The sequence below is a fragment of the Herpailurus yagouaroundi genome, unplaced genomic scaffold (assembly GCF_014898765.1).
Source record: "Herpailurus yagouaroundi ecotype Mexico unplaced genomic scaffold, PumYag 182, whole genome shotgun sequence".
Classification (NCBI taxonomy): domain Eukaryota; kingdom Metazoa; phylum Chordata; class Mammalia; order Carnivora; family Felidae; genus Herpailurus; species Herpailurus yagouaroundi.
The window spans coordinates 650,058-676,708 of NW_024412413.1; the positions used below are offsets into that span (position 1 = coordinate 650,058).

General features: G+C 53.2%; 1 protein-coding gene across 3 annotated transcripts; it reads left to right on the forward strand.

Moving 5' to 3' along the window:
• The first annotated feature begins 1,301 nt into the window (after positions 1–1,301).
• Positions 1,302–26,083, forward strand: MLC1 (modulator of VRAC current 1). 3 transcript variants are annotated; one of them, XM_040490502.1, is made up of 12 exons: positions 1,302–2,115; positions 2,495–2,739; positions 4,263–4,352; positions 5,728–5,781; positions 6,164–6,265; positions 12,687–12,785; positions 13,289–13,360; positions 14,259–14,375; positions 17,661–17,717; positions 18,367–18,489; positions 22,623–22,775; positions 23,926–26,083. In XM_040490502.1, the coding sequence occupies exons 2-12, from the start codon at positions 2,560–2,562 to the stop codon at positions 24,094–24,096; spliced, it is 1,218 nt and encodes a 405-aa protein (XP_040346436.1). In that variant the 5' UTR covers positions 1,302–2,115; positions 2,495–2,559; the 3' UTR covers positions 24,097–26,083. The 3 variants fall into 3 exon arrangements, with proteins under 3 accessions (XP_040346436.1, XP_040346438.1, XP_040346437.1); XM_040490503.1 differs by having other exon boundaries at positions 1,319–2,115; positions 24,022–26,083; XM_040490504.1 differs by lacking the exons at positions 22,623–22,775; positions 23,926–26,083 and adding an exon at positions 18,996–19,149 and having other exon boundaries at positions 1,309–2,115.
• The last annotated feature ends 568 nt before the right edge of the window (positions 26,084–26,651 follow it).

Sequence of the window (26,651 nt, forward strand, 5' to 3'; positions counted from 1 at the left end):
TGTGCAGCGCATGCTGCCCGCCGGGGGGCGCCACGGACGGGCTTCTAGAGCGAGGGTGACGCGCAGCAGGAGTTTCCACTTCCTAGGACTGTCCCGTGTGTCTGCCAGCCTGGATTCGGGACTCTCCACCCCAGCTTTTCAGTGCGACCACCTGGATGCCCAGCGGAGCCTTCGGTCTCATGGCGAGAAGGACGCTGCGGACCCTCCCTCCGCACCTGCTTCCCCCAGTCTTGTGCATGTCAGGTGGGACAGCGGCACCTGCCCTGCTCAGACTGAAGCCTTCCGCCCCCCTGAACTACTGACCCTCTCGCCCCACGTCTTGCTGACTGCAGATCGTGTTGGCTTTTCAAGCTCTCCCCGAAACCTGGCCGCTCCTCGAAACCGCCTCTGTGCCCCACCTCAGTCCCGGCCGGCACCTGCTCTCTTGTGGCCTGTTGTCCACCCAGCAGCCGCTTGCTCCTCCACGCAGAACGTTCCGGCACGTCCATCTCAGAGTCCAAGCTAAGGTTGTCTCCATGCCCACAGGTGCCTCCTATCTGGATGCCTCACCTCATATGATTGCTTTGTCCATCGTTCTCCAGCCTGGTCACCTCAGGACCTTTGCATCCGTGGCACCCTTGCTCCAGCTCTCTGCGAGACTCCCCTCTTTGCCTTCTGCATGTCTTTGCTCAGATGCCTCCTCAGTGAGGCCTGCCCTGACTCCGCCAAGCAGCAACCCCCATTCCTTCCCTCCCCCACCATAAAGCACACTACTTATCTTGTGTGCTTCTGTCCGGCCTTTAGAATGTAAACTCCAGGCGGGAGGGACTGTGGACTGCTCTGTTCCTTCTGTAAGCATTCATTGAAGGACAAGGGAAACGTTGAAACATGAGTAGGATCTGAGGAGGCAGGAAAAGGAGGAAAAACGTTTTAGGAACAGTAGTGTATGTGAAGATACCGTGGAAACACAGGATTTGTTCTGAACGTTGGTATTGCCAATGGAAACAAGGAAGCGTTTTTCAAGTGACTAGGACTCCAGGGCCTTGAGTTTGCTCCACAATTTCTGATTCAAGGCAGCTTGCATTTCTTAGGGGTAGAACAACCTTGGAAAGGCACAGAAATGGTGAAATTTGCTTGACGTTTTCTTCAAACAAGAAGAAACACCAAGGGTTCAATCTCACCGCACCAATTCCTACTAATTCAGTTATCATTTAAAAGGGAGTCTGTAAAGAAGTTTGGGAGGTTTTTCAATCTGTTCAAAATCCCTTCTTAACTTCCCGGGTTATAGTTTGTGAAAACTCTAATCTTTGCTTGGTGGAAAAGCTAAGACAACAGAGCATCCCATTATTCAAAACCAATGCCTTTGCTCAAGCTTTATGTGGATTTGCAGTTTGAGGAGCTGGTTTTTCAGAATGCTTTGATTCGAGCTACTTTATGGCTCCCATGTCAACAAAGAAACTGTCGCTGTAACTGTCAGGGCGCCAGTGTCTCTGGGCGAAGCATACTCCCGTCCTTTTTCTTTAGCAGAAATAAAAGGCACAGCAGGACTGCTAGGGCTGCCCACGGGAACCGATGAGTCAGAATTCCAAGCAGTTCAAGGGCCACGCCAGCCATGTTAAACGTGCAAATGTGCATGTGACCTCGTGAAGAAGGTCTTCCTCTATGATCTCAGAGCATCGATGGAAGAAAGCTGCTTTGAAGGGTGTATGACAAGGTGTTTGGATAGTAAGGTGTTTCAGAAATGGACACCCAGCACTCCACCCTGCCCAGACTGGGTGCTTCGTGTTGTGCTACTCTTAGGTACACTTCTTTCCTGTGAGATGCCTGCCGTGGCACCTGTGTGTGACCCAGCTGCCATCAGTGGAACTGAGGGACCCCTTAATTTTTGGCAGAGTTGAGACGGCACGGAGCAGTGCTCTGAGCCAGCAGTTACACAACCACCGCGGAACTTTCCAGGGTCACTCTCTTCATCTCATTGAAATTCAGGAAGCGGCACTCCTTCCCCTGGCTTAAGTGCAGTTTTGCTGGGCTTTTGTTCCATTTGTGAATAATTCTTGCTGGAAGCCCCGGGCAGGATGACTTGGTAACGGCCCCTCACCCAGAGACCAGCCCTCCCAGCGCCAGAAACCACCGGAGGTAAGCGTGCCCACGTTAAATCGCTAAGTGTGTGTGTGTATTTTGTGGTCTCACCTTGAGCAATTTAATGTTCTTTGAGAACCAGCACGTCATGGAACTCGTAAGTGAAGCTGCTAATGAGTGTGAAGCTTGAAATGTTCTGGAGAGCCCGGGAGTGAGGCACTTAAAACCTAAAATTCCACCCTGAATCCAGACCATTCAGGGTTGTTTTACTGGGAAAGTGATTTTACTTACTTACAGACTTGGGTGCTAACTTTTTCTTCAAACTTGTAGCATCTTGGTATGGATGGTGTTTCTTTTGCCGGAAACAACGTGCTTTAATTAGAGTTGTTTATTCAGTTGTTGAAAATAAATGATAATTTTGTTACTGGTAAATAAGCGGCAGCAGAGGTGACTCCAGAGCTCCAAGTGCATCTGTTGTGTGGCTTCTGTCCCCTGAGCACCATGGCACGGGATGAGCAGTGCAGGGAGGAGCTCAGTTATGACCGGATGCCCACCCTGGAGCGGGGAAGGCCGGAGGCCGGTAGCTACACCTCAGACGCCAAGCCCAACGACCTTCAGCTGTCGACAAGGCTGCCTCCATGCTTCAGTCACAAGACATGGGTTCTCTCTGTGTTGATGGGGGTGAGTAGCTCTTCACCATCCACCACGAGGTGTCTTCTGCTTTGGGTGCCATTCCCAAGTGGCCTGGGAGAGGGCAGATCCTAGGTTATTTCTGCTTCTGGAGAGTCTCACGTGTGCTGATGTGCTTACTTTGCTTATTTTTTCTGAATTATTTTTCTCGGTTCGCGAATATTTACCACAATAGCCCTGTTGGCCTCTGGCTGTGGCTTCTCTGTGTCCCACCAGGGTTGGGACAGTCCATGCTGACCATCTGCTGTTGGGGTAGCCTCCATGACTCTCCACTCCTGGTGGGGGGTGATCTGGAGTTGCCCTGCAAAGATGGGAGGAGGGGCTGTGCTCTTAGGGCAGACCTCTGGCAGACTGAACAGTGGGTCAGTGTCCCAGGATGGGAAGTCAGGGCCATGGAGCAGGAGAAAGCCCAGGGGCTGGAGGGACAGGGTCAGTAGAGAGCTGGGGGCAGACCTGGTGCCAGGACATTTGCCTTCAGACATGCTTGGGTGTGCACTTGACCACTAAAGGGGTCATTTCAGCCTGAGAGCAGGCTTGCCTGGGGCTGGGCCATTGGATACACCTCTCTTTAGGCAGGACCCCGGGTCTCCTGTGCGACCCAGGCTGAGAGCCAGGATCCTGGTGGGGACCTCGCCCCTCACCGGGCTTCCCCAGGCCACCCTGCAGCACCCCCAGTGGTCCTGCCCACCCTCTCCCTGAGCTGTGACCCTGTCCTACTGAGACTGGAACCCCCATCTGCCTGGGGTGCAGAGGAAGTTCCTCGTCCCTGTTCCTGGGGCTGACATCACACAGCTGCTCAGCCTCCTCGCAGTCCCAGGGCTCTGGACTCTGTGCGCTGCCCACAGCTGCCTGTAGCCAGGGTACTTAATCTTGCTCCTCCCCTCCTCACTTAGGTGTGTACCATGGTCTCCCTGGCTCCCCAGGCCCCTGTGTCCCAGTGCTCCCGTCACAGTGGGGCATTCATGACTTCCCCCCAGTCCAGACCCTTTGTCTGAGTCGTTTAACACTGACCCCTGCCCCACAGCCTCAGCCTCTGTAGTGAGTTTCTATCTCTCAGACGTGACCTGAGGCCTGGGTGTCTCTTGGGCCTGCAGCCCCTGACTTGAGCATTTTCCAGCTGTCCACTTGGATTAGCTTTGCAGAGAGCATGGGGTGGGGCTGTTTGCCAGCCCCCGAGGCTGGCCCTGAGTGTGGGGGGGTTATCCTAAACCCCCTGAAATTGTACGTATTGGGGTAAGGGTGTGTTCTGGGGAGAAGTGCCGTTTTTTGCTTTAAATTTCAACAGAGACCTCTCCCTCTCTCCCCCAAATAAATGTTGAGGCCCTTAGTCTGGTGCTGGAGGGAAGAGTGGGTCATGGCCATTCTTCAGGGAGGAGTCAGGTCTGGCGGAATCCAGGCATCAAAGTTGGCATTGTACAAACTGTTGAGTTTGACCCAGGAGGCAGTCAGAGGACTAGTTGTTTCGCTGTCTGATTTTCCAATGTGCCTGTGTTATTTGTGCTGCTATTTTGCAGAGCTGTCTGCTTGTGACGTCGGGGTTTTCGCTTTATCTGGGAAATGTGTTTCCTTCCGAAATGGATTACTTACGTTGTGCTGCAGGATCGGTAAGCATCGTTCCTCAGTTGCATCTTTTAGTACCGAAATTTGAGGTTCTGAGTTTCTTTGCTCCAAAATTTACTAGTTGGCTGTCCCTTACTCCTCATTAAGAATGTCCTCATCTGGGGCACCTGGGTGGCTCAGTCGGTTAAGCATCTGACTTCGGCTCAGGTCATGATCTCACACTCCATGAGCTCGAGCCCACTGTCGGGCTCTGAGCCTGGAGCCTGCTTGGGATTCTGTGTCTCCCTCTCTCTCTGCCCCTCCCCTGCTCATGCTCTGTCTCTCTCTGTCTCAAAAATAAATAAAAACATTTAAAAAATTAAAAAAAAAAAAGAATGTTCTTATCTGACTTTAGTTTTAAATGAGATTTGTTACTTTTGAAAATGATTGATGTAGCAAGTCTGAATGTCACTCCATAGAGTCCCACACAAGAAACGGCACTTTGATTTCTAACTTACAGCTGCGTGTCGCTTCGGGCTGTCCTGTGGGCTGGCAGGGAACCTGGCTTCTGCCCTCTTAGGACAAAAGTCCTTGCAGAAATTTGACCCATTTCCTTCTGTTCTCTCTGGAATCTTCTAGGTGGTCCCTTGTCACTACTGGAGCAGTCCTCCTTGGGCGGGTGGTCACAGTGATTTCTGACCCCCATGCTCCAGGGCAACACTGACCTGGGATGGGTATCTCAGCCAAGTCCTTGGTGGTGCCCTTTACCTTCAGAAGGGACAGGCTAGGGAAGCAGGTCACATGGTCCTACCAGCTCCCCCTCCGCTCTTGGAGGCGTAGCCCCTGGGGCCCCCTCATCCAACTTATGCTCTGTGTCCTGCAGTCTCTGGGATCCGTTTCCATGGCTTGTGCTGTGCTCACTGCGGGGTCTGCAGGGGTCGTGTCACCCACAGGGGCAACACCTGGCATGGCCCACAAGGCCCGAGCTGATGCCCTTCCCTTCACCTCCCCACTGCCCTGACACCTTCACTCTTGCCTCTTTCTTTACTTCTGTGGGGATCAAGCCTCCTAGAGACTCTGAGATCCCTGTTTCCACATTCTTCACATGTAGATGTTTTTCCCTTTGGGGTAATTCTTGAGGTAAGATGAAGTCTGCTCTTGTGCAATTGGTAGAGGTGACAGTTTGACGTCTAAGTGTATTTAGTGAGAATAGGTTTCACTATCTGTCTGTTTCATCTCTTCAGAAAAACATTTTCCAGAATAAGTCATTTTGAAAGTCACGGGACCTTTCACCATTGCCAACACTCCTGTGCCCAGTTGACCGGTGGCACTTGTTTGGCTGACATGTCTTGGGTAGTTCTGGAAGCTTAAGCCTTGCAGTGCAAGTACAGATGTCTAGGTGATTCGCCCCTGGCTCACGGAGCTCTGATTTCTTTTCAGTGCCTTCCCTCGGCAATTGTGAGCTTTGCTGTTTCAAGGAGAAACATCAATGCGGTGAGTCCTGCTTTCTGTGCGGTCTCTGCAGATGTGGGGGCAGCAGTGTGGCTTTGGGCCGTGGAAGAGCCTCGGATGGCAGAATGCACCAGCAGTCTGTGGACCCAGGAGGCAGGCCCAGGCCACCTGCAGGGCTGAGGGGCACCTGCACGCGTGTGCATGCTGGGATGTGCCTCCACTGCCTGTAGCCCTTGTGCCCCCCACTGCAGGGCTTCCTGGAATACTCTGCCTCCTGCCCCTGAGGGGCTGCAAGGGACCCTCCCTGGCTAATCCTTATGTGTATGTGTCGTAATCTTGGGGTTTTTAAGTACCTAGAATTTGACTCCGTGATACCTTTATTTTAGTTATGCAAAAAATAGTGAACCCCTGTTTTTTTTTCCAGATCCCTAACTTTCAGATCCTGTTTGTGTCCACGTTTGCCATCACCACTACGTGTTTAATCTGGTTTGGATGCAAACTGGTTGTGAACCCCTCAGCAATAGACGTGAGTCACTGGGTAGTGCTGTGGGTCCCAAACGTTTTCCTGTTTTCTCCTGGACATGTCTTCCTGCTGATGCAGATACCAGAGGTTCTGGTCCCACTGAGTCTGGGCCTGAGACAGTGCTGTCATTGGGTTGACACAGTATATGTGTGTCATAGCTCTGGAGTCTAACAAATTCTGAGAATTTCATTTATGCTTTTGAGTTGTCCGTATTTGATTCTTGCATTGACTACAGCAGATGGATTTATTGATAGTATTTCTAATGTCTCTTTGGCAACGTATTTCATCAAATCTGTGATGCTGTTGATTGGAAGTTAGACGGTTACTTTATGAACCACTAAGAAAAACGGAAAAACCTTACCATTTAGACTATGATGCCAGAAGAGAATCCCAGTTTCCTAAGAAACGAAGACTCATCAGAGATACCTCAAAAAAAAAAAAAAAAGCCTCTGTTTTGTGGGAAATGTTGAACTCACTATTTTCAAGATCAGGAAAAGGATGGGGGGCCCGAGGAAGTCTCAGCCAGGCCTGTAAGGCAGAAACATGAACACACGTGGACCCGGAAGGGACACTCACACTGACATTGTCTGCAGAAGAGGGGTTCCCACTGACTCCACCTTAGAATTGAGCACATGTAGCAAGGTTGCAAGGTGTGAAAATCAGAGTAAAACAATTGTGCTAGCAACAGAAGACTTTGGAAATGTAATTTAAATACAGACATTATTTTATAGAGACAAGCCTGTGAAGTTCCTGGGAATAAATGAAGCAAAAGTTTTGTGAGGCTGTTTTGTAGAAAATCATGAAGCCTTACTGAGAACCGGTACTTCTTCGTTAAACCTTCATTACGCCAGGACTTCGTTAAAGTCCCGGCTGAGGGCCGGTGAGGGCGCCTCTCAGTGGGTCCAGAGCAATAGCACCTGTCAGCAGGACCCGACACGTTTAGTGACCAAGGGCCAGGGAAGGCAGCCCCTTGACAGCAGGCTGGGAACTCAGCCCACAGCCAGGGGTTACTAAACAGCGGTCCAGGAAGGCAGGGGAGCCCTCCTGGACCAGGCTAGCCTGAAGCCACCCCGCGTGCGCCAACCATAGTCCTGGACTTGCGCGTAGTGGTACTGCGCCCTCTTGTTGGAGCCTAGCCAGGGGAGACGCAGGGGCACACGCTGGAAGGAGGACCTGTCCCAGGGTGTGTGGGGAGCTCCCGCTGCAGATCTAGGGCACCGGGCTGCCTCGGGCACTGGCCGAGGAGGAAAGCCCAGTGCCACCAGGCAGCTGGAGTGACTCTCAGCCTCACTATAATCAAGAGGAGGTAAATGAAAACCGTAAAGAGTTGCCATTTCAAGCATCAGATGGGCAGAAGCCCCAGGTGCTTGCCTCCCGTCTGGGGCAGCTTTTACACCCTTTGGAAACAGTCCGGCATCTGCAGGTATGTTCCGAAGAAGCACACGCGCTGTGACTCCGTGTACACACCCCCGACAGTGCAGGCCTTAGAGATAACACTTGCATGCTCGACCAGAAAGCGTGGCTGCTAGCAGCACTGGGCATCGTGGCAAAAACCCCAAACCAGAACACATACTCGAATGTCCACGTTGCCTAGGGCAGTGCCCCCGAAGACCGCAAACAGGTAAATAAATGCTGAAAGGTGGGTGAAGCCGCATGCCACCCGGCCTTCTCCTCAAGTGTGGCCGTGGCCACAGCGCCACCTCTCCTGAAGCTAGAACTCCAGTCCCCACCGTGCCCAGGCCACTGTACCAGAATCCATGGGTAACCAGGCCCTCACATAGTTCCTGTCACGTGAAGGTCAAGCCACACAGCACTGAAAGTGCTGTCTGTGGCACTAAGGACGCGTGGCTCCAACATCCAAACCACCGGTGTCTGGGGGCGCGTGCGCACGTACACGTGGGGAAATAGAAAACCACACACGGGATGGGACCCTTGGGACTGTGGCTCCCACACCCCTTCTCCCTGCTCGTGCCGGCCCCTGGATCCTCAGCCTCCACCCAGCTTCCCCACACGATGTATGCAGGGGAGCCCTCCTCCCCCACACGATGTACACGGGGGAGCTTATCTGTTCCTGCCGTTCTGCCTGCACTTGGGGGTCCATCCAGCTCAGGATGAGGCTGCTCACCGTTAACACTGTGCCACATCCACTGTGGGTTCCCCCATCTACCCAGCATTCTTTAGGGGTAGATCCAGAGGGTCACCTGTGATGCCCCACTGCCGGGAGCAGGTGCAGACACGTGTCTGCAGGGGTCTCATATACCAAGAGGTGCCGTCTCCCTGGACTCACTTGTTCAAGTACAGGGCCCTGTTCTCACCCTCACTGCGTGCGCAGGCTTCTCGGGGCCCAGACCTTCCCTACGTTTGGGGTCACCGATTTTCTACTGTGTCCAGTCAGATGACTACAGCAGGAGCTGCTTGTTACTTCCCTTCATGTTTTCTCATCACTGATGCTTCTGAGCACCCCTTCCTCTGCTTTTATCTCCTAGCTTCCTTTGCGTTAGTTGCCTGCCCTTAACATCGGCTCATCTGTAGATGGAGGTGGTCTTTCTCTCCTTGAGTCACAGAACTTGCTTCCCCCCCACACACACAATGTGTCAAATTCCCACGCAGAAGTGATTTTGCCACTTTCTCACCAGTTTGTCTGTTACTGGGCAACACCATGCTTTTTATGAGGATGCCCTGGGCAGGCCTTAATGTCCTGTGGGAGAGCCACACCCCCACCCCCCACCCCCCACTTCACAGCTGGCCTCTCTGACTTTAAATAGATTTTAGAATAGGTTTATTGAGTTCCTCAACAGCTGCACCTGGGGTTATGCTATGATGATTTTAAGTTGATATAGTAATTTTGTGAAACTTGACATCTTCGTTATGTTAAATCATTCTACCCAGGAGCATAGATGGTCTGTACTCACTCAAATCATCTTCTGTGTCCTGTATTAGGGTCTTAATGTTCTGTTTATTCTTGGTTAAGTAATCCCTAGATCATTTACAGATTTTGTTGCCAGTATGAATGGTGCTTATTTTTTAAGTTATGTTTTCAGATGAATTATCAGAATGCAGAGAGAGGGTATTGATTTAATTTTTTATTTTGCAATATTTTAAGACTCAATAATTTGCACAAATACAGAGAGTTCCTGTGTGCCCTTCACCCAGCTTCCCCAGATGACAGCATCTTACATAATCAGAATATGTCAAAACCAGGAGATTGACGTTGCTGCTATATATTCACTTAAGTACAAACCTATTCAGACTGTACCAGTTTTTAAATCAAAAGGGAATTTTGTCAGTAGATTTTGTGTTTGGAAACCTTGCTGAACTCTCTTATTCTTCATAGTTTTGTATTGGTTATTCGGTGCAGGTGATTACATCCTCTGCAAACAATGACCGTGCGAACATCTACTTCAGTCCTACCATCTTTCCCTTTCTCTGTAGCTGTGGCAGGGTTCCCACCACAGTGGGAACCAGTGGGGCGTCTCTGTCTTATTCCTGACTTTAAATGAGTTGCATCGAAAGAGTCTCTGTTAAATTCTTGATATGTAACTTTTGCCAAGTTGAAAATATTCTCTTCAAGTCCTGGTTTGTCATGAGTTTTTCACTTTAAAAATATAATTATGTGTTGAATTTTAATAGTTTGTTTTTGCATATGTTAAGATGACCTTTCCTCACTTTATTAGATTGACAGATTTTTCTGGTGTTGAGCCTTTCTTTCCTAGAATAAACCTTACTCAAACACAACAGTATTATTTTAGATAGTCTTGACAGGGTGACTAGCTGGTATTGTGTTCAGGTTTTCTGCATCTCCTGGGTGAAATGGGCCTAGATTTCCTTCATCTGGTTTTAGAGTCAAGGCCACACTGGCCTCGTAAAGTAAGCGAGGCAGCACTGATTTCTTGTGTTTCAGAACGATTTGATAGAATGAACTGCTTCTTGAAAGTTGGGTAGAACTTGCCTGTGAAGTCCTCTCCACCCAGAGCTGCTGCTGAGGGAGGGCTTCATTGTTAGTATCGACGTGTTCTGTGTCGTGTTGTGTCAGATTTTCTATTTTATTAAAAGTTCCTCCAATATCATCCAGTTTTTCAAAATTACTGGCACGTAGTAGGTAGTGATATAGCTCCCTATTTTATTTTATTTTATTTTATTTTATTTTATTTTTTTAACGTTTATTTATTTTTGAGACAGAGAGAGACAGAGCATGAACGGGGAAGGGTCAGAGAGAGGGAGTCACAGAATCCGAAACAGGCTCCAGGCTCTGAGCCGTCAGCACAGAGCCCGACGCGGGGCTCGAACTCACGGACCGCAAGATCGTGACCTGAGCCGAAGTTGGACGCTCAACCGACTGAGCCACCCAGGCGCCCCAATAACTCCCTATTTTATTTTTTTTTTTAATTTTTTTTTTCAACGTTTTTTATTTATTTTTGGGACAGAGAGAGACAGAGCATGAACGGGGGAGGGGCAGAGGGAGAGGGAGACACAGAATCGGAAACAGGCTCCAGGCTCCGAGCCATCAGCCCAGAGCCTGACGCGGGGCTCAAACTCCCGGACCGCGAGATCGTGACCTGGCTGAAGTCGGACGCTTAACCGACTGCGCCACCCAGGCGCCCCAATAACTCCCTATTTTAAATGTGCTCCGTTTTTAGTTCTTTCCTTCTCTCCCCCCACCCCTCCCCCCCCGAATTTAATTTGTGTCTTTATTGTATCTCATGCTTTTCCAAGAACTAGCTCTTGGGGAACCTCCTTTGGTTTGTTTCTGGTTGCCGTTTTCTCTTTCCTGGTGTCTGTCATGTCCTTGCTCCCTGTGTTTTTGGGGCTGCTCCTTGGTCGGTCGGTCGGTGGGTCGGTCAGTGTGCTACACCCGTCATGAGCTGAAAGCCCAGCCCGGCGGGGGTGCCTCTGGCCCTGTCTCTCAGCTCCAGCTTAGATGCTTTCCAGATTTGACGTGACATGGATTTTCATCGTTGTTTGGTCCTACGTGTTTGCAGATTTCCCTTTTGGTCCCTCCAAACCTACTTCCCACCCACTGTCTCCCTGTCTCTCCAGGAGGTGGCATATGTGGGCTGGTTCCGCTAGCACTTTGCCTTCTGGCCTCCGTTGGGGTCAGCCCATGAGAGACTCATTCAGATGGGACATTTGAGAGTGCTTAGGCTGTTCCCTTCCCCTGGCTCTGAGCCTTTTGGGGGTGTAGTTGGATGGAGGCTGGGTTCTCTCTCTCGGCCACTCCCTCACTGCCCTTGTCCTCAGTAGTCACCACTACCCTTCCAGGTTTCCCTTCACCCTGGCCCAGACTTGAGAGCTATCCTCTCATTAAATCTCCTCTAGCCCCTCCTCTTGGGTGTCCCTCTCTTTCTCACCAGGACCCTGATAAAACAGACATACGGGACTATCTTTCACAGTCTTCCATCGGTGGTGGTTTTTCTGATTATGTTACAGTCAGAATGCCCAACTTGTAGTGTAGGTTCTTTGGAATTTACCAAGGCTTGTTTTGTGGCCTAATAGACGGTCAGATTTTGTTAGTGTTCCACCAAATACTATAAAAGAATGATGATTCTCTGTTTTCAATTTTGCAGGTAGAGTTCTATAGATCGAATAATGAATTTCATTTGATTTTAAACATAGGTTTTATTATCACTGTGGTCTGGGGAGGCCAACAGATCAGGGGACACCTGCCATCGGAAAGACAGCTCATCACTCACAGGTCCCAAGGGGAGGGGGCACGACGTGCCCAGGCTGGGGGCCACAGGGGGAAGCACCAGGCGGTCAGGAGGCAGAATGGGAACGAGAGAGGGAGACTTTCCTGTGGCTGAGGCAGGTGCAGGCTTAGAACTGGCTCGTGTGAGTCACGTCCGCGGGCCCCAGGGATCCCCTAGTGGTCAGGCACCTGCCCGGGGTGGTGGGGGCAGGTGAGGGAGGCCCTGAGTGTGGGAGCCCCACAGAGGGGGTGCTGGGCCAGGGCTCCATATTGGCTGGTTTGCAAATCCTATAGTTAAATTGACTTTTTTTAGTTTTTTATTCATTGGTTACGAATACAGAGATGGATTCCTTTAATTGCCAACACAATTAAGACATGGAACAGTTTTATCACCTCTGAGGCCCTGTTCGGTTTTTGGCAGTTATGCATAGGGCTATGTAAAGGTGTGCGGGTTTTCAAAACGTCCTTACCAGGGGGCAAACCACTAAGGAAGGTTTAGATCAGTGAGTAGCCTCCAGCTCAATGGCCACAGCAAGCCCTTGAGCTAAGAATGGTTTAAACAAAACAAAAGAGACACACTTGAGTTAGAGGGGATGTATGGCCCCTGTGCCTGGCATCTGGCCTTTGACAGAAAAAGACGCCCAGAGCTTTAAACAGGCGTCTAAGCCTCTGTCTATGTTTACAGAAGGAAAAGGGAAGAGAACTAGTCTTACAGACCTATGTGTTCTTTTTTGGCAGATAAATTTTAATCTGGTTCTTCTCCTTCTGTTGGAGCTTTTCACGGCAGCCACGGTGATCGTCTCAGCACGGTCGAGCGAGGCGTATTGTAAGCAGAAGGTGGGTGCAGCCCTGTGCCGCACGGGGCATGCAGCAGGCCCCCCAGAACACTCACCCATGCACACGAGGGTAGGCTGCCCCAGGGCACCGCACGCGGCCCCAGCCCGCCAGGGTCTCACGAGGCCGATGGCCTCAGGAAGGCAAGGTAGAAGATGCGACACAACTTGCCCATGGTGCGATTCTGATCAAGTACCGGTGCCCCATCATTTCCCGTCGAGAGACCAGGTCTGCTAAAAGTGTCACCTTGTAAACTGGGGTCACAGCAGCTAATTCTGTTTTCACATTCAAGGAATAGCTCAAGTCTAAAGAGCCACCAGTGGCTCCCACATGCTAGTAGTTTAGAACCTGGCCGAAGTGACAGCCTGGACGTGGCCAGCCAGTGCCAACAGCCTGGGCAGTGGGCTGCGAGGGTGCACCTCTCCCTCCCCACCCCCCCCACCCCACCCCCCTGCCACAGCACATGTAAAGTCACCGGGCCAAACATTTTGTCTGTCTCTCTTTAGGGTTCCATGTCAGATAGCACCAACATTTTGTATGAAGTGGCATTTCCTGCTCGGGTCCTGAAATCCTATTCAGTAAGATAAACTTTAAATTTTTCCTTCTTATTTTATTTTATTTGGGAAAGGTCCATGGTGACACACTGTCCTGAGTGACATCTGCCATCCACAAGGAATTCTTAAGTTCACCCTGTCACTCAGAATTGTCCTGGTTTGAAGGATAGATCATGTGGCTGCCCTCCCTTGTAAACTGTATTGCAAGTCTTTTATGTGTTTCTAGCTTGTTTCTTTGGTTCACTTGTCCTAATACTGTGGAAGATGTGTTAAGCCCCCTGCTCTGAGCATAGTGCTCGTGATTTCTGTGTGTGGTTCCGTAGCTGTTTGCCATGGGTTTTTGGGGCTTTGCCATGTACAAGTTCACAGTTGTTTCCTATTCTCACGATTACTTAGCAAATCTGCCCTTGCTGATGGCTTTTGCCATAAAGTCTGTGTTGACTGGTCAAGTGCACAGCTCTCTTTTGGTTAGCACGGGCGGGCTGTGTCTTCCTGCCCTGACTATCAGCTTGTCTCGTCCTTGTGTTCAGGACGTCTCGTCCCTGTGTCTCATCCTTCCCTCATCTGTCACCCTCTCGGTGGCCTCACCTGCGAGTCTGCGTCCTGCACTGCCACATCTGTACTTTGTTTTGCCACCTTTCTGTTTCCTAGTTTCCATGCCTTCTCTTGCTTTTCCTGCCTTCCTTTGAATTGGTGGGAGCTTCGTCCTTTCTTCTCCCACTTTTTTCCTTTTCCAGTAATTTTCAGTTGGGAGCTATGCATTTTTTGGTGTTCTTTTAGAGATCATCCTCAACATTTCAACATAGGGCCTATGGCTACTTTGCCCTGAGCTGTTTAGAACATCCTCTTCACGTCCCCCTGCCCACCTGCAGCATGAGAGACACTCCCTCGGTGGCCCTGCCTATGTGCTCTGTCCCTCCAGGTCATCGAGGTGATTGCTGGCGTCTCTGCCGTCCTGGGTGGGGTCATCGCTCTGAACGTGGATGATGCTGTCTCGGGACCACACCTCTCCGTGACGTTCTTTTGGATCTTAGTGGCCGTAAGTACACCCTTGTGGCCCTCATATGTGCGCGGGTCACCCGGCCACTGGCCAAGCCCTGGCTACTGTCCCCAAGACAGTCACTGCCAGTCTTGGAGCTCAGCTTTGGTGGATTTCAGGCAAGGGAGCAGCTGGAAGAGAAGAGGGTGGAAGGTGGCTGCTGGCAGGCCAAGCAGGACGCTTCTTGTCTGCCGCGCCAGGGTCCTTGCTGGCCCCACAATTGGAGGAATTTGAGAATCAAAGATAAAATGGGTCAGAAGGTTAACTTTTTTTTTTTTTTTAATGTTTATTGATTCTTGAGAGAGAGAGAATGAGAATGAGCTGGGGAGGGGCAGAGCGAGAGAGGGACACAGAATCTGAAGCAGGCTCCAGGCTCTGAGCCGTCAGCACAGAGCCCGATGCGGGCTTGAACTCACAGACCATGAGATCATGACCTGAGCTGAAGTTAGATGCTCAACCAACTGAGCCACCCAGGCACCCCTGTTAATTGTTTTAATGCGAATCGATATTGTTTCATGTTTTTATGTTACTTTTTCTTGAAGAACGAAGAATGATTATTTTACATTATTTTACATCAGGTCTAGAATACATAACATATTGTTTCCCAATGTGTGTTTTGTAAAATGTAATATGTTTATGCTATTATTTTATATTAAATACTACTGTGGTAAACTCCCAGCACAACGCTTCGTGCGTGCATGATAAGTGCCTGATATATGTGGTCACTGTGTTACATATGGCTCGTTCATCATTTTATGAGCGACTAAGTTTGTTTGCATAAGTTAATGTCGTTTAGTGTTTAACGGAAACGCAGCCCGTGGAGCATCTGACCCAGTGCCTCCCATTTGGGTAGGGGCCTTGGCTGGTGTGGGCTCCTCCCATCTGCGTGGAACAGTTCAAAGCAACCCCTGCGTGCCTGAAATCCTACAGTCAAGTGACACATCCCAAACACCTGCACCCTGTGCTTCCGGACATCGTCATCCCATGACTATTTTGCAGCGTCACTGTGTCACATGGTGATGCCTGCGGGAAGGGCCTGGTTTGTCCCACCCTGCTGTCCGGGGTCATCCTGGATGAACGACTGAGACACAGCATATGCAGCTCGTCCACATGCTCTTCTTCCTGATGCTGCCTCGAGAGGGTGGTCTTTGTCCCGACCACATGTGCATTCAGCTGCGGGAAGGCCAAGACTGGCGTGGCTGGGCCGCAGCAGCCTGTGTCGGGTGCTGGGGCTGGACTCCTGCTGCGTCCTGGGGCTCAGCAACACTGGGGGTGCCTGTGCCCAACCTTGCTGAGCCCTAGGTACTCCCCGAGGACTGGAGCCTGGGGAGAGAGAGCAGGCAGGGAGGCCGTGGGATGGGGTCACGCACCTGGTCACCCGCTGCCAGTGCGCAGGTGGGACTCACAGAGTGCTTGCCTCTGTGCCTGCCCCAGTGAGGCTGTGAAAAAGGCGCGTCTGCATGTTTAACTTCTGAGGTGACATGGAAGCACTTGGAATTATGTCCTTGAGTTACTGAGGACGGAGACCCAATATTGCCCTAAAGCTTATAGTGCAGAGCCACTTGCCTGAACATCCACCACAGAGGCTGTGGCCATCTCCCCCACACCCGGCCTCCCTGGCCCTTTGTCTGCAGATGCTCCTCCCTCTCTGCCCCGGGGTGGGAGGGTCAGACAGCTCTACCTGCCCCAGTCCTTGTTGGAGGAGATCGTGGAGAGGCCAAGGACGTAGACCAGGCGGGGGTCCAGGGCTTGGGGCCTGGCCGAGAGCCTGTCCCTGCAGCCTCCCTAGGCCTGGTACGTATCTGTATACGAGCGGGTGTGTATCAACTGCCCTCCTCCCCATGGGCCAGTTTCCTGCCAGTCCAGGGGGTGGTAAGCAAACTTGGGCCCCCACCCCGCCATGTTTGTTGGGGCCACTCCAGTCACTTCCTGAGTGGCTGTTCCACATCCGCAGCCCCTCCTCTGCTTACAGCCATAGAGCCCTGATGGAAACGCCAATCTGGAAGGAGGTTCCTGCATGGACACCTTCACCTCTCGCATTCCTTAGAGCGAGCAGACTCCCTGGGCCAGGCCCACCCACCCCTGCAGCCATACCCACACCCCTGTCCATAACGAGCTTATCTGTCGCACCCACACCAGGGCCTCCAAAGTGCTGCTCTCCCCGCCATCCTTGGCCTGCTCCCCTCTCAGCCCTCTAGCTGCTGCCGGGGATCTCGTGGCCTCAAGCCTGCCTCTGTCCCACTCACCCTCAGGCCAGATTCCTGAACAAGTATAGATGTCCCCCCGGTGTCCAGGGTGCTGAGATCCTCCCACGAAGGGGAGGAGTCTGCTGCCACCCAGCGTGTGGTCATTTCCTTTGCTGTGCGTGTGGCCAGGTAACTAGACCTTGGATGCACCTGGGCCCATGGGCTCAGTGGGCTTAATAGGCTCAGCACTCGGCACCTTGGGAAGGACGTGCCCTGCTATGCTTCCCTCTCTGCTGGAATGGCGTGAAACTAAGTCAAGCTTCTTAAAATAAGTGGAAAAAGACGTTTATTGAGTATAAAGAGGAAAGGGCCCTCTTAGTGGAGGAGAGCCACTGAAGAGCCACCTAACCGCTAGGTCATAGTGTGGTGGGTGGCCTGGCGGGGAGCCATGTCTCCTGGAGCTCCCTGAGTCTGATGATGAGGAAGCACCAGACTGGCCCCAGCTAATGCCCATCTGCAGGTAGCTGGTGTGCTCTTCAGGACCTCTGCATCTGACAATGACCTAGGTCTCCCTGGTCAAGGGGACTCATAAGCACATTGTGATCACTGATTGCATCCTAAACCAGGAACAAAGAACACGTATGACAGGACATCACAGGGGTAGTTGGGAGAATCTGAACACAGGTAACACACATAATCCGTATGACATTTCCTCAGTGTGATGCTGAATTGAGATGGTTCAGGAGAATGGCCTCAGTTTCAGCAGGCACACGCACGCATACTCAGGGCACACGCACGATCTCAGCCGAGGTGGCAAAATGTCACAGGCAGCAATTCCAGGACGTCCAGGCCACTCCTGGTGTGGCTCTTGCATCTTCTTTGCAGACGTGCACTGCAGCCATGGAACAGAGCACATGAGGCCTCGGAGAGGCCACCCCGCTTCCCTCCGGCCCTTTCCAGCCCTGCCAGCCCCCTGGCCAGGAAGGCAGCCTTTGGCTCTACTGGCCACAAGGATGTGCCCATCAAAACAGGAGCACGTGATTGGAATTAACTTCCTTGACTGTCACCTCTGAAATCTTTGTGTTTTGTTTTCTCTTAGTGTTTTCCAAGCGCCATTGCCAGTCATGTCACAGCTGAGTGTCCAAGCAAGTGTCTGGTAAGTGAGGCCCTGTCCCCAGGTACCAGGGACCTGCTGTGCACTGCTAGGGCCTGGCTCGCCCCTTCCCGGGCTGCCATGTGACAGGGCTCTCCCCCACGATGATAGGGCTGCGGGGCTGAGCCTGAGAGGGTGCCGAGCCAGGGGCGGCCTGGCGAGGGCTGTGTGGCACTCTGAGGGCTGGAAGTGAGTGCATCTGGTGTGAAAGTCAGGAGAGTCCTGTGACTCCGCATAGGAGGGACGACACCTGGTCCTTCCGGCCCATCCTGAGTCTTGTCAGGTCTGTTGTTTGACAGTGACACCTGAGTTCGTGCTTTATTAGCACCTGCACGCGGCTGTGCGGCCTCCGATGTGGGTGGGGTTTTAAAAGAACAGGGTTTAGGGCAGCGGGAAGGCCGGCCGTTCGTTTGTGTTGCTCTTTGAACAGAGAGGTCAGTTGTGCGCGAGACAGGGGATCTGGTGGGACACGGCCACGCGTGGAGCTCATGGTGACCGAGTGCAGAGAGCCTGGTGAGGGCCTGGTGCTGAGCCCAGGGCCGCGTCCACCCTCCCTTCACGTTGTGGCAGACGTCCACCCCTGCCTGTGCAGACAGCGGCTCCCAGGCCCCTCGGGCCGGCCAGACCCGCGTTCTCACCTGCTTCCCGTCAGGTGGAGGTGCTGATTGCCATCTGCAGCCTCACGTCCCCGCTGCTGTTCACTGCCTCTGGGTACCTGTCGTTCAGCATCATGAGAATCCTGGAGATCTTCAGAGACTACCCGCCAGCCATCAAGGTATGCATCGTTCTGTCAGCACCCTGTGGGAACCTGGTGTTGCTGCCAGAGGCTGTGTGGGAGGAGGGTCTCGAGGGACAGGTGGCCCGCGTGAGCGTCTGACCTGCGTGCAGCTGCTTCTGCACGTGGCACGAGGCCACGTCTAATTTGCTTCTCTGCGCGGACAGCCAGGTGTCTGCACTCCCTTCTCTGATGCCCATGCAATCTTGTTCCGTGCAGGCTGCCTCTTCTTCTAACTTCGGGCGATTCTGCCTGGTCTCAGGCGGCCCTGCGTCCCACCTAGACACCCCTCCTTCATGACGCTGTTGGATTTTCTCAGCCCTTCTTCCTTCCGTCCTCACTTTGGAAGCTATCCTTCATCCAGTTGTATGAGAGACCTTGTTGGAATTTCCGTTGGAATCACAAGTTTATAGATAAACGTGAGGAGAGTTGGGTCTCTTTGCACACACAGCGTGCCTCTAACTAGAACTTGTCTGGGGTCTCTCGGCACTTCACTGTCTCCACAGGCTCAGACACACGTCACTAGGCTGGTTTCTTAGATGCCTTACGTCGTCACCAGCATGCGTGGTATTTGCTCCCAGGTGTTTTTCGTGGGCCGTTTCCAATGTACAGGAAAGTTGAGAGAACACCGCAGTAAACACCAGGATTCTAAGTGCTTTATGTGTTGTGTGTACATGTGTGTTCATACTGACGGGTGGGACCATTTCTCGGGAGCATCTGAAAGTGAGTGGCAGGTGTGGGACAGCAGGACCCTTTACTTTAAATACTTTAACTTTTCTAGAAGGACTGCCTCTTACACACGCACAATCCCACCACGGCATGTGAGAGGCCCAAAATCATGCAGTGTCACGTTCAGTGTTCACAGACCGTCCCAAGAATGTGCCTCATAGGCTGAAGCTCGCAGAGCAGGACCCGCTGAGGGGCGACAACTTGCCGTCGAGTCTCCCTCGAGTCCGGACGGTCCCCACCTTTTCCCCTGTGGCCCTGATAGTTTGGAGTCCTGGCCAGTGGTCTGGGAGAAGGTCCCACGTGCGGATCTGTTTCCTGTGACACCAGTGGCAGTGAGGCCAAGAGCACGTGCTGTCACCTCCCGCCTGGTTGGGCGGCAGCCGCCAGAGTGTTCTTGGTGGTGGCGGTGGGTGGGGCTCTCACAGGAGGGAGACAGCCATGGTGTCAGCCGGACACCTGCGGGTGCCTTGTCCCGACACCTTGTGCGGGGCCAGCCCTGGCGGCTGGCCCCGGCCTGAGCGCTTGTGTCACACCTAGGGGTGAAGAGAGGTGATAGACGCCCAGCTCTCCTGTACCTCTTCCCTTCCGAGCACCGCCAAGGACTCACGGGTTTTTGTTATCTGCACAGTGCTGCTGTCATTATTCTCTGATGCTCATGTTGGCCCAGCTGTGGCTGGAGGGAGCACCTTGCAGCCCGGTGCTCCCTGCAGTAACCCGTCAGCCTCTCCTTGCAGACGTGGGGGGTGACCCAGGCTCACTTCATCCTGCCTCGCCCCAGACCCACGCAGGCCCCTCAGAGGGAGGCATACATAGACATCAAGATCTGAGGGCTGCGTGTGCTCATTCATACGGGGGCATCATTGCTTCTCAGCCTCCGTCAAGATCCTGAATTGATATTGTATTTCCAGTTCAGAATTACACACTGGATTTTTTGTTGTTGTTGTGAACTTCTGTTGTTTTGTATTCGTATTCTTTTTACTCCAAAATCTTGTTTCCTGATAATATTGAGGGTAGCTATTATTTTATCTTGTATGTAAAAATTGTCACAATTGCACCACCAATGTTACCACCAGCAGCACGCCTGCCGAGTGAGTTTACAGCTCACTTTCACCCCACTCAGGAGAGAAACAGCCCCCTTTCTGCGTGTTTGTAGTATTGATTTGATACGTGGTCGACTTCAATATTTTCTGTTTGCATTCTTCACATCGAGGACAGGAGCTTTTCTGTGTCCTTTAATTATACATGCACATTGTGACGCCACACGGTTTTCCCAGCCTGTCCCCAAAGGGTGGAGACGGATTGCTCCCAGTTTCTGCTGTTGTTACGAGTAACTCAGTGCCCACGCCTGGTTTGGAGTCTGTGTGGTGCGACATTAGAACAGGGAGCTCGGAGAGGGGTTGCTGGGCCAGAGGGCAGACACATCTCTGGTCTGGGGAAATGGCGACGAGTCCCCCTCACGGGAGGCCCTATTTGCCGTCCCTCCGCTGGTACGAGCACCAGCCCCGCACAGAGCGTTGTCACCCAGTGTTGTCACGTGGGTGAGCCAGCGTGCCTGGTGGGGCTGCAGTGTGCGTGTCTCTGGACACGAGACTCTGGGCCTTTGTGCCTGGTGGTTTTGGCATTTCTTTTCCGGTAAGCTCTGTCCCGTCTTTTGCTCACTGTCTAGTGGACTTTGAGCTTCACCAGTATTTGGGTGTCTCCTCTGTAACAGAAGATTTGGATAGTGGCTCCCACGGGCCAGCTGGTTTTCGTTCCACTCGTGATTTTTGTCGTGAGGAAGTTTTTTGTTTGTTCTTTGTGGTCAAATTTGTCAACACATTTATTTGTTGCTTTGGGATTTTAAGCCGCAACTAGAAAGGCTACTCCTTGATTTTGGCTCAGGTCACGATCTCACGGTTTGCGGGACTGAGCCTCAGTGCAGAGCCCACTTAGGATTCTCTGTCTCCCTCTCTCTGCCCCTCCCCTGCTCTCTCTCACTCTCTGTCTCAAAATAAATAAACATTTAAACATTTTTTTTTCAACGTTTATTTATTTTTGGGACAGAGAGAGACAGAGCATGAACGGGGGAGGGGCAGAGAGAGAGGGAGACACAGAATCAGAAACAGGGTCCAGGCTCTGAGCCATCAGCCCAGAGCCCGACGCGGGGCTCGAACTCACGGACCGCGAGATCGTGACCTGGCTGAAGTCGGACGCTTAACCGACTGCGCCACCCAGGCGCCCCAAAATAAATAAACATTTAAAAAGAAAAAGACGACTACTTGTGTGTCCAGTGGGAGTTTATCCTGGAGCATAAGGAACTCACCTTTCCTCTTCGGGGCTTCAAACACCCACCGTTTTCCTCGGTGATCTGAGATGCTGCCCGTATCACACGTTAAGCTTCTGTCTGTGTCTGCACCTGTCGTTCTCCTACATCTGCTGTCCGGTGCCGCCCTGTCCCGATTATGGAAGCTTTCGAACAGGCTTCGCCAGCTGGCGGGCTGGATGCCCAGTTCCTGATCACTCTGCTCTTCAGGGTTACCTCACTTTTGTTGCGTGTTTTTTATGTAAGTTTTAGAATCAACTTCCCTGGCTCCAGAAAACAGTGGTTTTTGTTGTTTTTTTTTTTTTCAAACGGGGCTTGTGGCTAAACTTCTACATTAGCTTGAGGAGAGGTGTTTCTGTTCCCTCCCTCCCTCCCCCTCTCTCAACAGTGACACAGTATGGAGCCGGGGGTTTTGTGTTATCATTTGGTTGCTTTGTGTCTCTGCCGAAGGATGCCTGCGACTGGGAGGGCTGGGTCCTCACTGGACCCTTTGCTCGCCAAGGCTCCCCCACGGCCCCATCACCCCCTCTGACCCCGGGCACTCCTCAGCCCCCTTCCCTCCAACAGCTGCCAGCCTGAGCTCCAGGAGACTCTGCTGATGGTGTCTGCGCACCAGTGCCCAGGGGCCCCGTCTCCGGCCCAGAGCCCTCGTAACCGGTCCCTTCATCCCATACGGACACCCTCCGTGTCACCGGCTCTATCGGTGGTGGTTACAGGATGTGGGAGACTTGACAGTGAGCCCCCGGGCTACCCACAGGGCTCCGCTGCTTGGGGGCCATTCTTACGGCATCTGTTAAACCCGGGGTGACGACTTACAGAATTGATTTCTTTGACTCCCACTCACGAGACAGAATGATTACTGCTCAGGTTCCTGAAATCAGCAGAAGTGTACGTACCTGAAAACCTGAAATCGATTCACGCCAACTCACTCAAGTGCTCTGGGAAGGTCCTGGGGAGAAGGGGGGTGTGCGGGAGGAGGGGAGCTGCCTGCACGGCTGCCTGGGCTGGAGGGCGTGGCGTCCCCGGTGCAGGTGGCAGGCCCGGGTGGCTGAGAGCCGGGGGCCGGGGCGGGCCGTGAGCTCACCGCCTTGTCTCCCACCAGCAATCCTACGACGTGCTGCGGTTGCTTCTGATGCTGCAGCTGCTGCTGCAAGCCGGCCTCAACACTGGCACCGTCATCCAGTGCGTGAGCTTCAAGCTGGGCGCGTCCTGGGATGCTGCGCAGACCGGCCAGCAGGAGCGCCCAGCAGGGGAGGTGAGTGGCCTTCAACACGGTGATCTCCCCGTCCTTGTGGGGTGGCCTTAAATACAGATCCAGTCCTGAAAACGGTATAGACTGAATGCCTTCAGTTTTACTCCTGCAAACATGGATAGGAAGCTGGCCAGGATCCCCAGAAGCCACAGAAGTTCCTTCTCTGGCCCCTCTCAGGGGCGCGGCTCTGATGGGAAGGGGTGCCCACTGAGCTCCCTATAGATGTGGCCTCAGTGACCTCTGTCCGGCAGGCTCTGGAGGGTCATGCAAGCCCCTCTGCCAGTCTCCGGGCCACCAGGTCTTGCCCGCCCCCCACAGTTGGAGGGCTGAGGGGGCCAGGGTCTCCTCCCCAGGAGCTGCTGGCCCAGAGGTGTTTACGCTGTGTACTGGGGAGGCTGCCACAGGGTCCACGAGGGACGCCGTGGGTGGACCAGACCCTCCTCCCACCTGGTACTACCAACCACGGGGCCTTTGCGCGAGTGTGCCTGTGTTCCCGCCGTCAGCTCTTCCTCAGCAACCCTGGCCTTCATCCTCTCCTGTGCTTTCCTTCATTGAAACCTGCAGATGGGGTCATTTCCTTGTTTTTACCAGTTAGGCTGGGTCTCCTGTGGGGATGGCTTGGCCCCCAGGCCCTTTGAGAGACCCACCTGGTTCTTTGTGGGGGCACCAAGTCTGGTGAATGCGTGCTCCCACCGGGTTCCAGAACAGAAGGTTCTAGAGGCTCTGGGGCCTGCAGCTGCCCTCCCTGTTTCTGGAGGTGTTTGGTCACCTTTGCCTCAAGTGCCCTCCTTCCCTGGGTGTCCCACCCCCGATGGTGCCTGCATACACGCAGGGCCGGACCCGGGGCCTTCTGTGTGGGGGCACCCGTCCCTTAGATCGATGGCACCATCTGTGGGTATGTTTTGGGCACCCACTGTATGTAGTTGCTTGCTCTGCCCGATGCTGGGACGCAGGCCATGTCCCATCAGCTGTCAGGCAGGTGCTCACCCCATGGCAGCCTGCCCCCCCCCGCCTCCCCCCCACAGCCCACCCCTGCCCAGGCTGTGTTTCTGCGGGGACCGGGGCAGAGGGGCTGGTCTGTGGGAGGGTGGAGGAACGGGGGCCTCTGTGTCCCCTCGGGGCTCCAGGGCTGTTTCCTGTCCTTTTTTCACAGGCTGAGAAAAGCTCTCGAGTTAACAGAGCTTTCCCACCTGCCTCCTGCACTCGGGTGGCCCCCGGAAGAAATAACACTTTGCCTGTTTGGCCACAGGTGTCCAGAAGCCCCCTGAAGGAGTTCGACAAGGAGAAAGCGTGGAGGGCCGTCGTGGTGCAGATGGCCCAGTGACCGTGGGGCGGGGAGACCGAGGCAGGAGCAGGGCCCCTGCCTGGCTAGTTGTCTTGAAGCTACCGCTTTCTAACTTGCCCTTCACCTTCGTCCAGGCCAGGCTGCAAGGTGGAGTCTTCATTTCTTTTAGTAGCTTAGTTGTTAAATAGGCAAGTGTTGACCATTTTGTGCTTAGGAGTCTTTCAGTTTCTCACCCCCAAGGCGCCACCGCACGCACCGTGGTGTGGGGCTCTCAGGTGAGGAAGGGGCTCGTGCTGGAGCCAGACCCTCCCGGCACCGACGCCTAGGCAGGCCTTGCACGTGCGGCCAGCCGCCCGTCTGCTCCTTCTTCACCTCGCTGGCTTCCCGGGCCCGTTCTTGTCGAGCACTTACCTTAAGCAGTCGACAGCCGGGCTGTGGATGGCCCCACGTGGGTCTTACCGACTCGGGCGTTTCTCTCTGGAGACGTGTCTGCCAAGCACCGTCTCTGACCACGGAGCAGAGCTGTGTGGGGAGCCCCTTCTCCGCAGGACTGTGGTCACAGGCAGCCCCCACACCCACGGCTGTGCCTGTGTGGCGCTCACGTGCCCGAACTTCTGCCCTCTGTCTTAGACCGAGCCGTTCCAGAAGGACCCTGCCCACTCACTGGTGCCGGTGATGTCCGTGTCATGTGTGGTATGCAGAGCCCAGGTCAGCAGGGGCTGTCTGCACTTGTGCTGGGTGGTACCCAGCTCCTGAGCCCTTTTGTCAACACCCACACTAAGAGTGACCCTGGCCACTGTGACAGCTCAGTGTTCTTTGGGATGGGGCCAAAGGTAGAAACTTGGGCCACGTTTCTGGGTCTCGTTGGCGTTGGTGATGCAGGTGGGGCTGGGCCCCCTACCTCCTCTCATGGGTTCTGCTGGCACTTCCATTACCATTCTCAAGACGTGAGACAGATGCCCCCCAGAACCCTCATGGGGGTCATCACTGGGCATTCTCCAGCTCCCTCCGTTTCCTGACCTCACTTACCTGAGGTCCAGCCCAGGCCACGGGTCTCTTCCATCTGTCACTGCCCCTTCCTGCCAGACAGTGAAGACGGTTTGGGTGTGAGAATAACATTTGCTTCAGTTAAAATCACCGCCAAGAATTGTGTGCTGTCTCCTTGTCCCCTGAGTATACCTGGAATTTTCTGGAAGAACGATTAGCTTTTCTCAGTTGACATGGGCACTGGTAAGTCTCCAGTGGGCGGGGAGCACCTTCTGAAAATGGAAACGTTCATGGTTTCAGGAACTGTCTTGGGGCCAGTATCTGCATTCACAAGGCTGCACGTGCAAGTGGTTGTGTCTGTCTGCTTCACGTGCGGAGCTCAGCGGTTGTGCGGGAAGGTGCTGACGTTTGCTCTTTCCTGTAGCTTGTTAGTGAGGATTGGCGGGGGCTGACTGGGTATAGACCTGGGGGGGGGGTGGGATTCAGGGATCCTCCCCGGTTTCTCATTGCTCAGCACGAGTGACTGGCTGCCAGGGTGTCTTCACAGCATTCACGGCAGGTTGGGTCGGGAAGAAGGCAGAAGAGACACGGGAACGGGGGAGAGTGCCAGCCGAGGAGGCATTGTCCTCAGCCAGCCAGCCCCTGTCTGCTGTCCTTGGCCATGTCCCCAAATAAGCAAGAGCAGGGGAGATGGCTCTTTCCTGCACACATGCAGGCCCCCCGGCCACAGTCGAGGTCACCTCCCCTTCCTACAGCTCCCAGGCGAGGAGGCCAGTGGGGGGATCTGCTCAGGAGCCTGGGACGGGAGCCACGGAGACAGCACAGGCCACTCTGATATTTCCTTGGATGTCCCAGAAGTCTGAGTCTTAGAGCTGGAATTAGGCACCTAGGGCTTGGTACTGGCTTGCACTTTATTTCAGATAGAGCTTGAGAAATCCAGACAAATGGGGTTTTAAAAATGTACGATTCTTTTTCTGTCAATTTACATTCGTTTGATATAGTTTAATGACTCCTGAATAAATGCTAACACGTAAACGTGGCCTATGTTATTTTGAGTCCCTTAGGGATCTCTTTGTCCAGGGCTTGAACTGAGAGGAAAGTATAGGAGGGCTGGTGAGGTGAGGGCCACTTTTTAATTTGTCCGTGATTTATGTAATCCCTGAGGCCAGGTGGAGGTGGGGACCCCTGAGAGCCTAGTGGCTGGAGTGGTGAAGACTGGGAAGGGGTGCAAAGACCCCTCCCCACCCAGGGGAACTGCCTGCCGGCACTGAGTTGGCCAGAGCTAATGCAAAATGGGAGCAGAACCTCACTTTTGGGTTATCCTGGGAAGTTAAGTGCAAAATAAAGAAGCTTTAAAACCAAAAAAAGATGATGTTTCAGAAATTTCCTGCCAGCAAAGACCATTGATTGGGTGGGTGGGTCTTTCCTACTCCCCCCTCCCTCCATAAAGGCGGGAGGAAGGAGGACACGGAAGGCTGTGGAGGGATTGGGTGGCGTGGGATACTGGGCGCACTTGGAACACGTGGGGTGACGGCACAGGCCTCCACGAGTGAACCTGGGGACACCAAGGCCACCTCAGGTTCTTCTGCGGGATGGAGAAGCCGTCC

What these genes read in the sequence shown, in the direction of transcription:
- MLC1 (XM_040490502.1), top strand. Translation starts at nt 2,560, where the DNA reads ATGGCACGGGATGAGCAGTGCAGGGAGGAGCTCAGTTATGACCGGATG. An exon ending in TTCTCTCTGTGTTGATGGGG is followed by an intron (nt 2,740 to 4,262) that starts GTGAGTAGCTCT and finishes GCTATTTTGCAG; the next exon opens with AGCTGTCTGCTTGTGACGTC. An exon ending in AGTGTCCAAGCAAGTGTCTG is followed by an intron (nt 17,718 to 18,366) that starts GTAAGTGAGGCC and finishes GCTTCCCGTCAG; the next exon opens with GTGGAGGTGCTGATTGCCAT.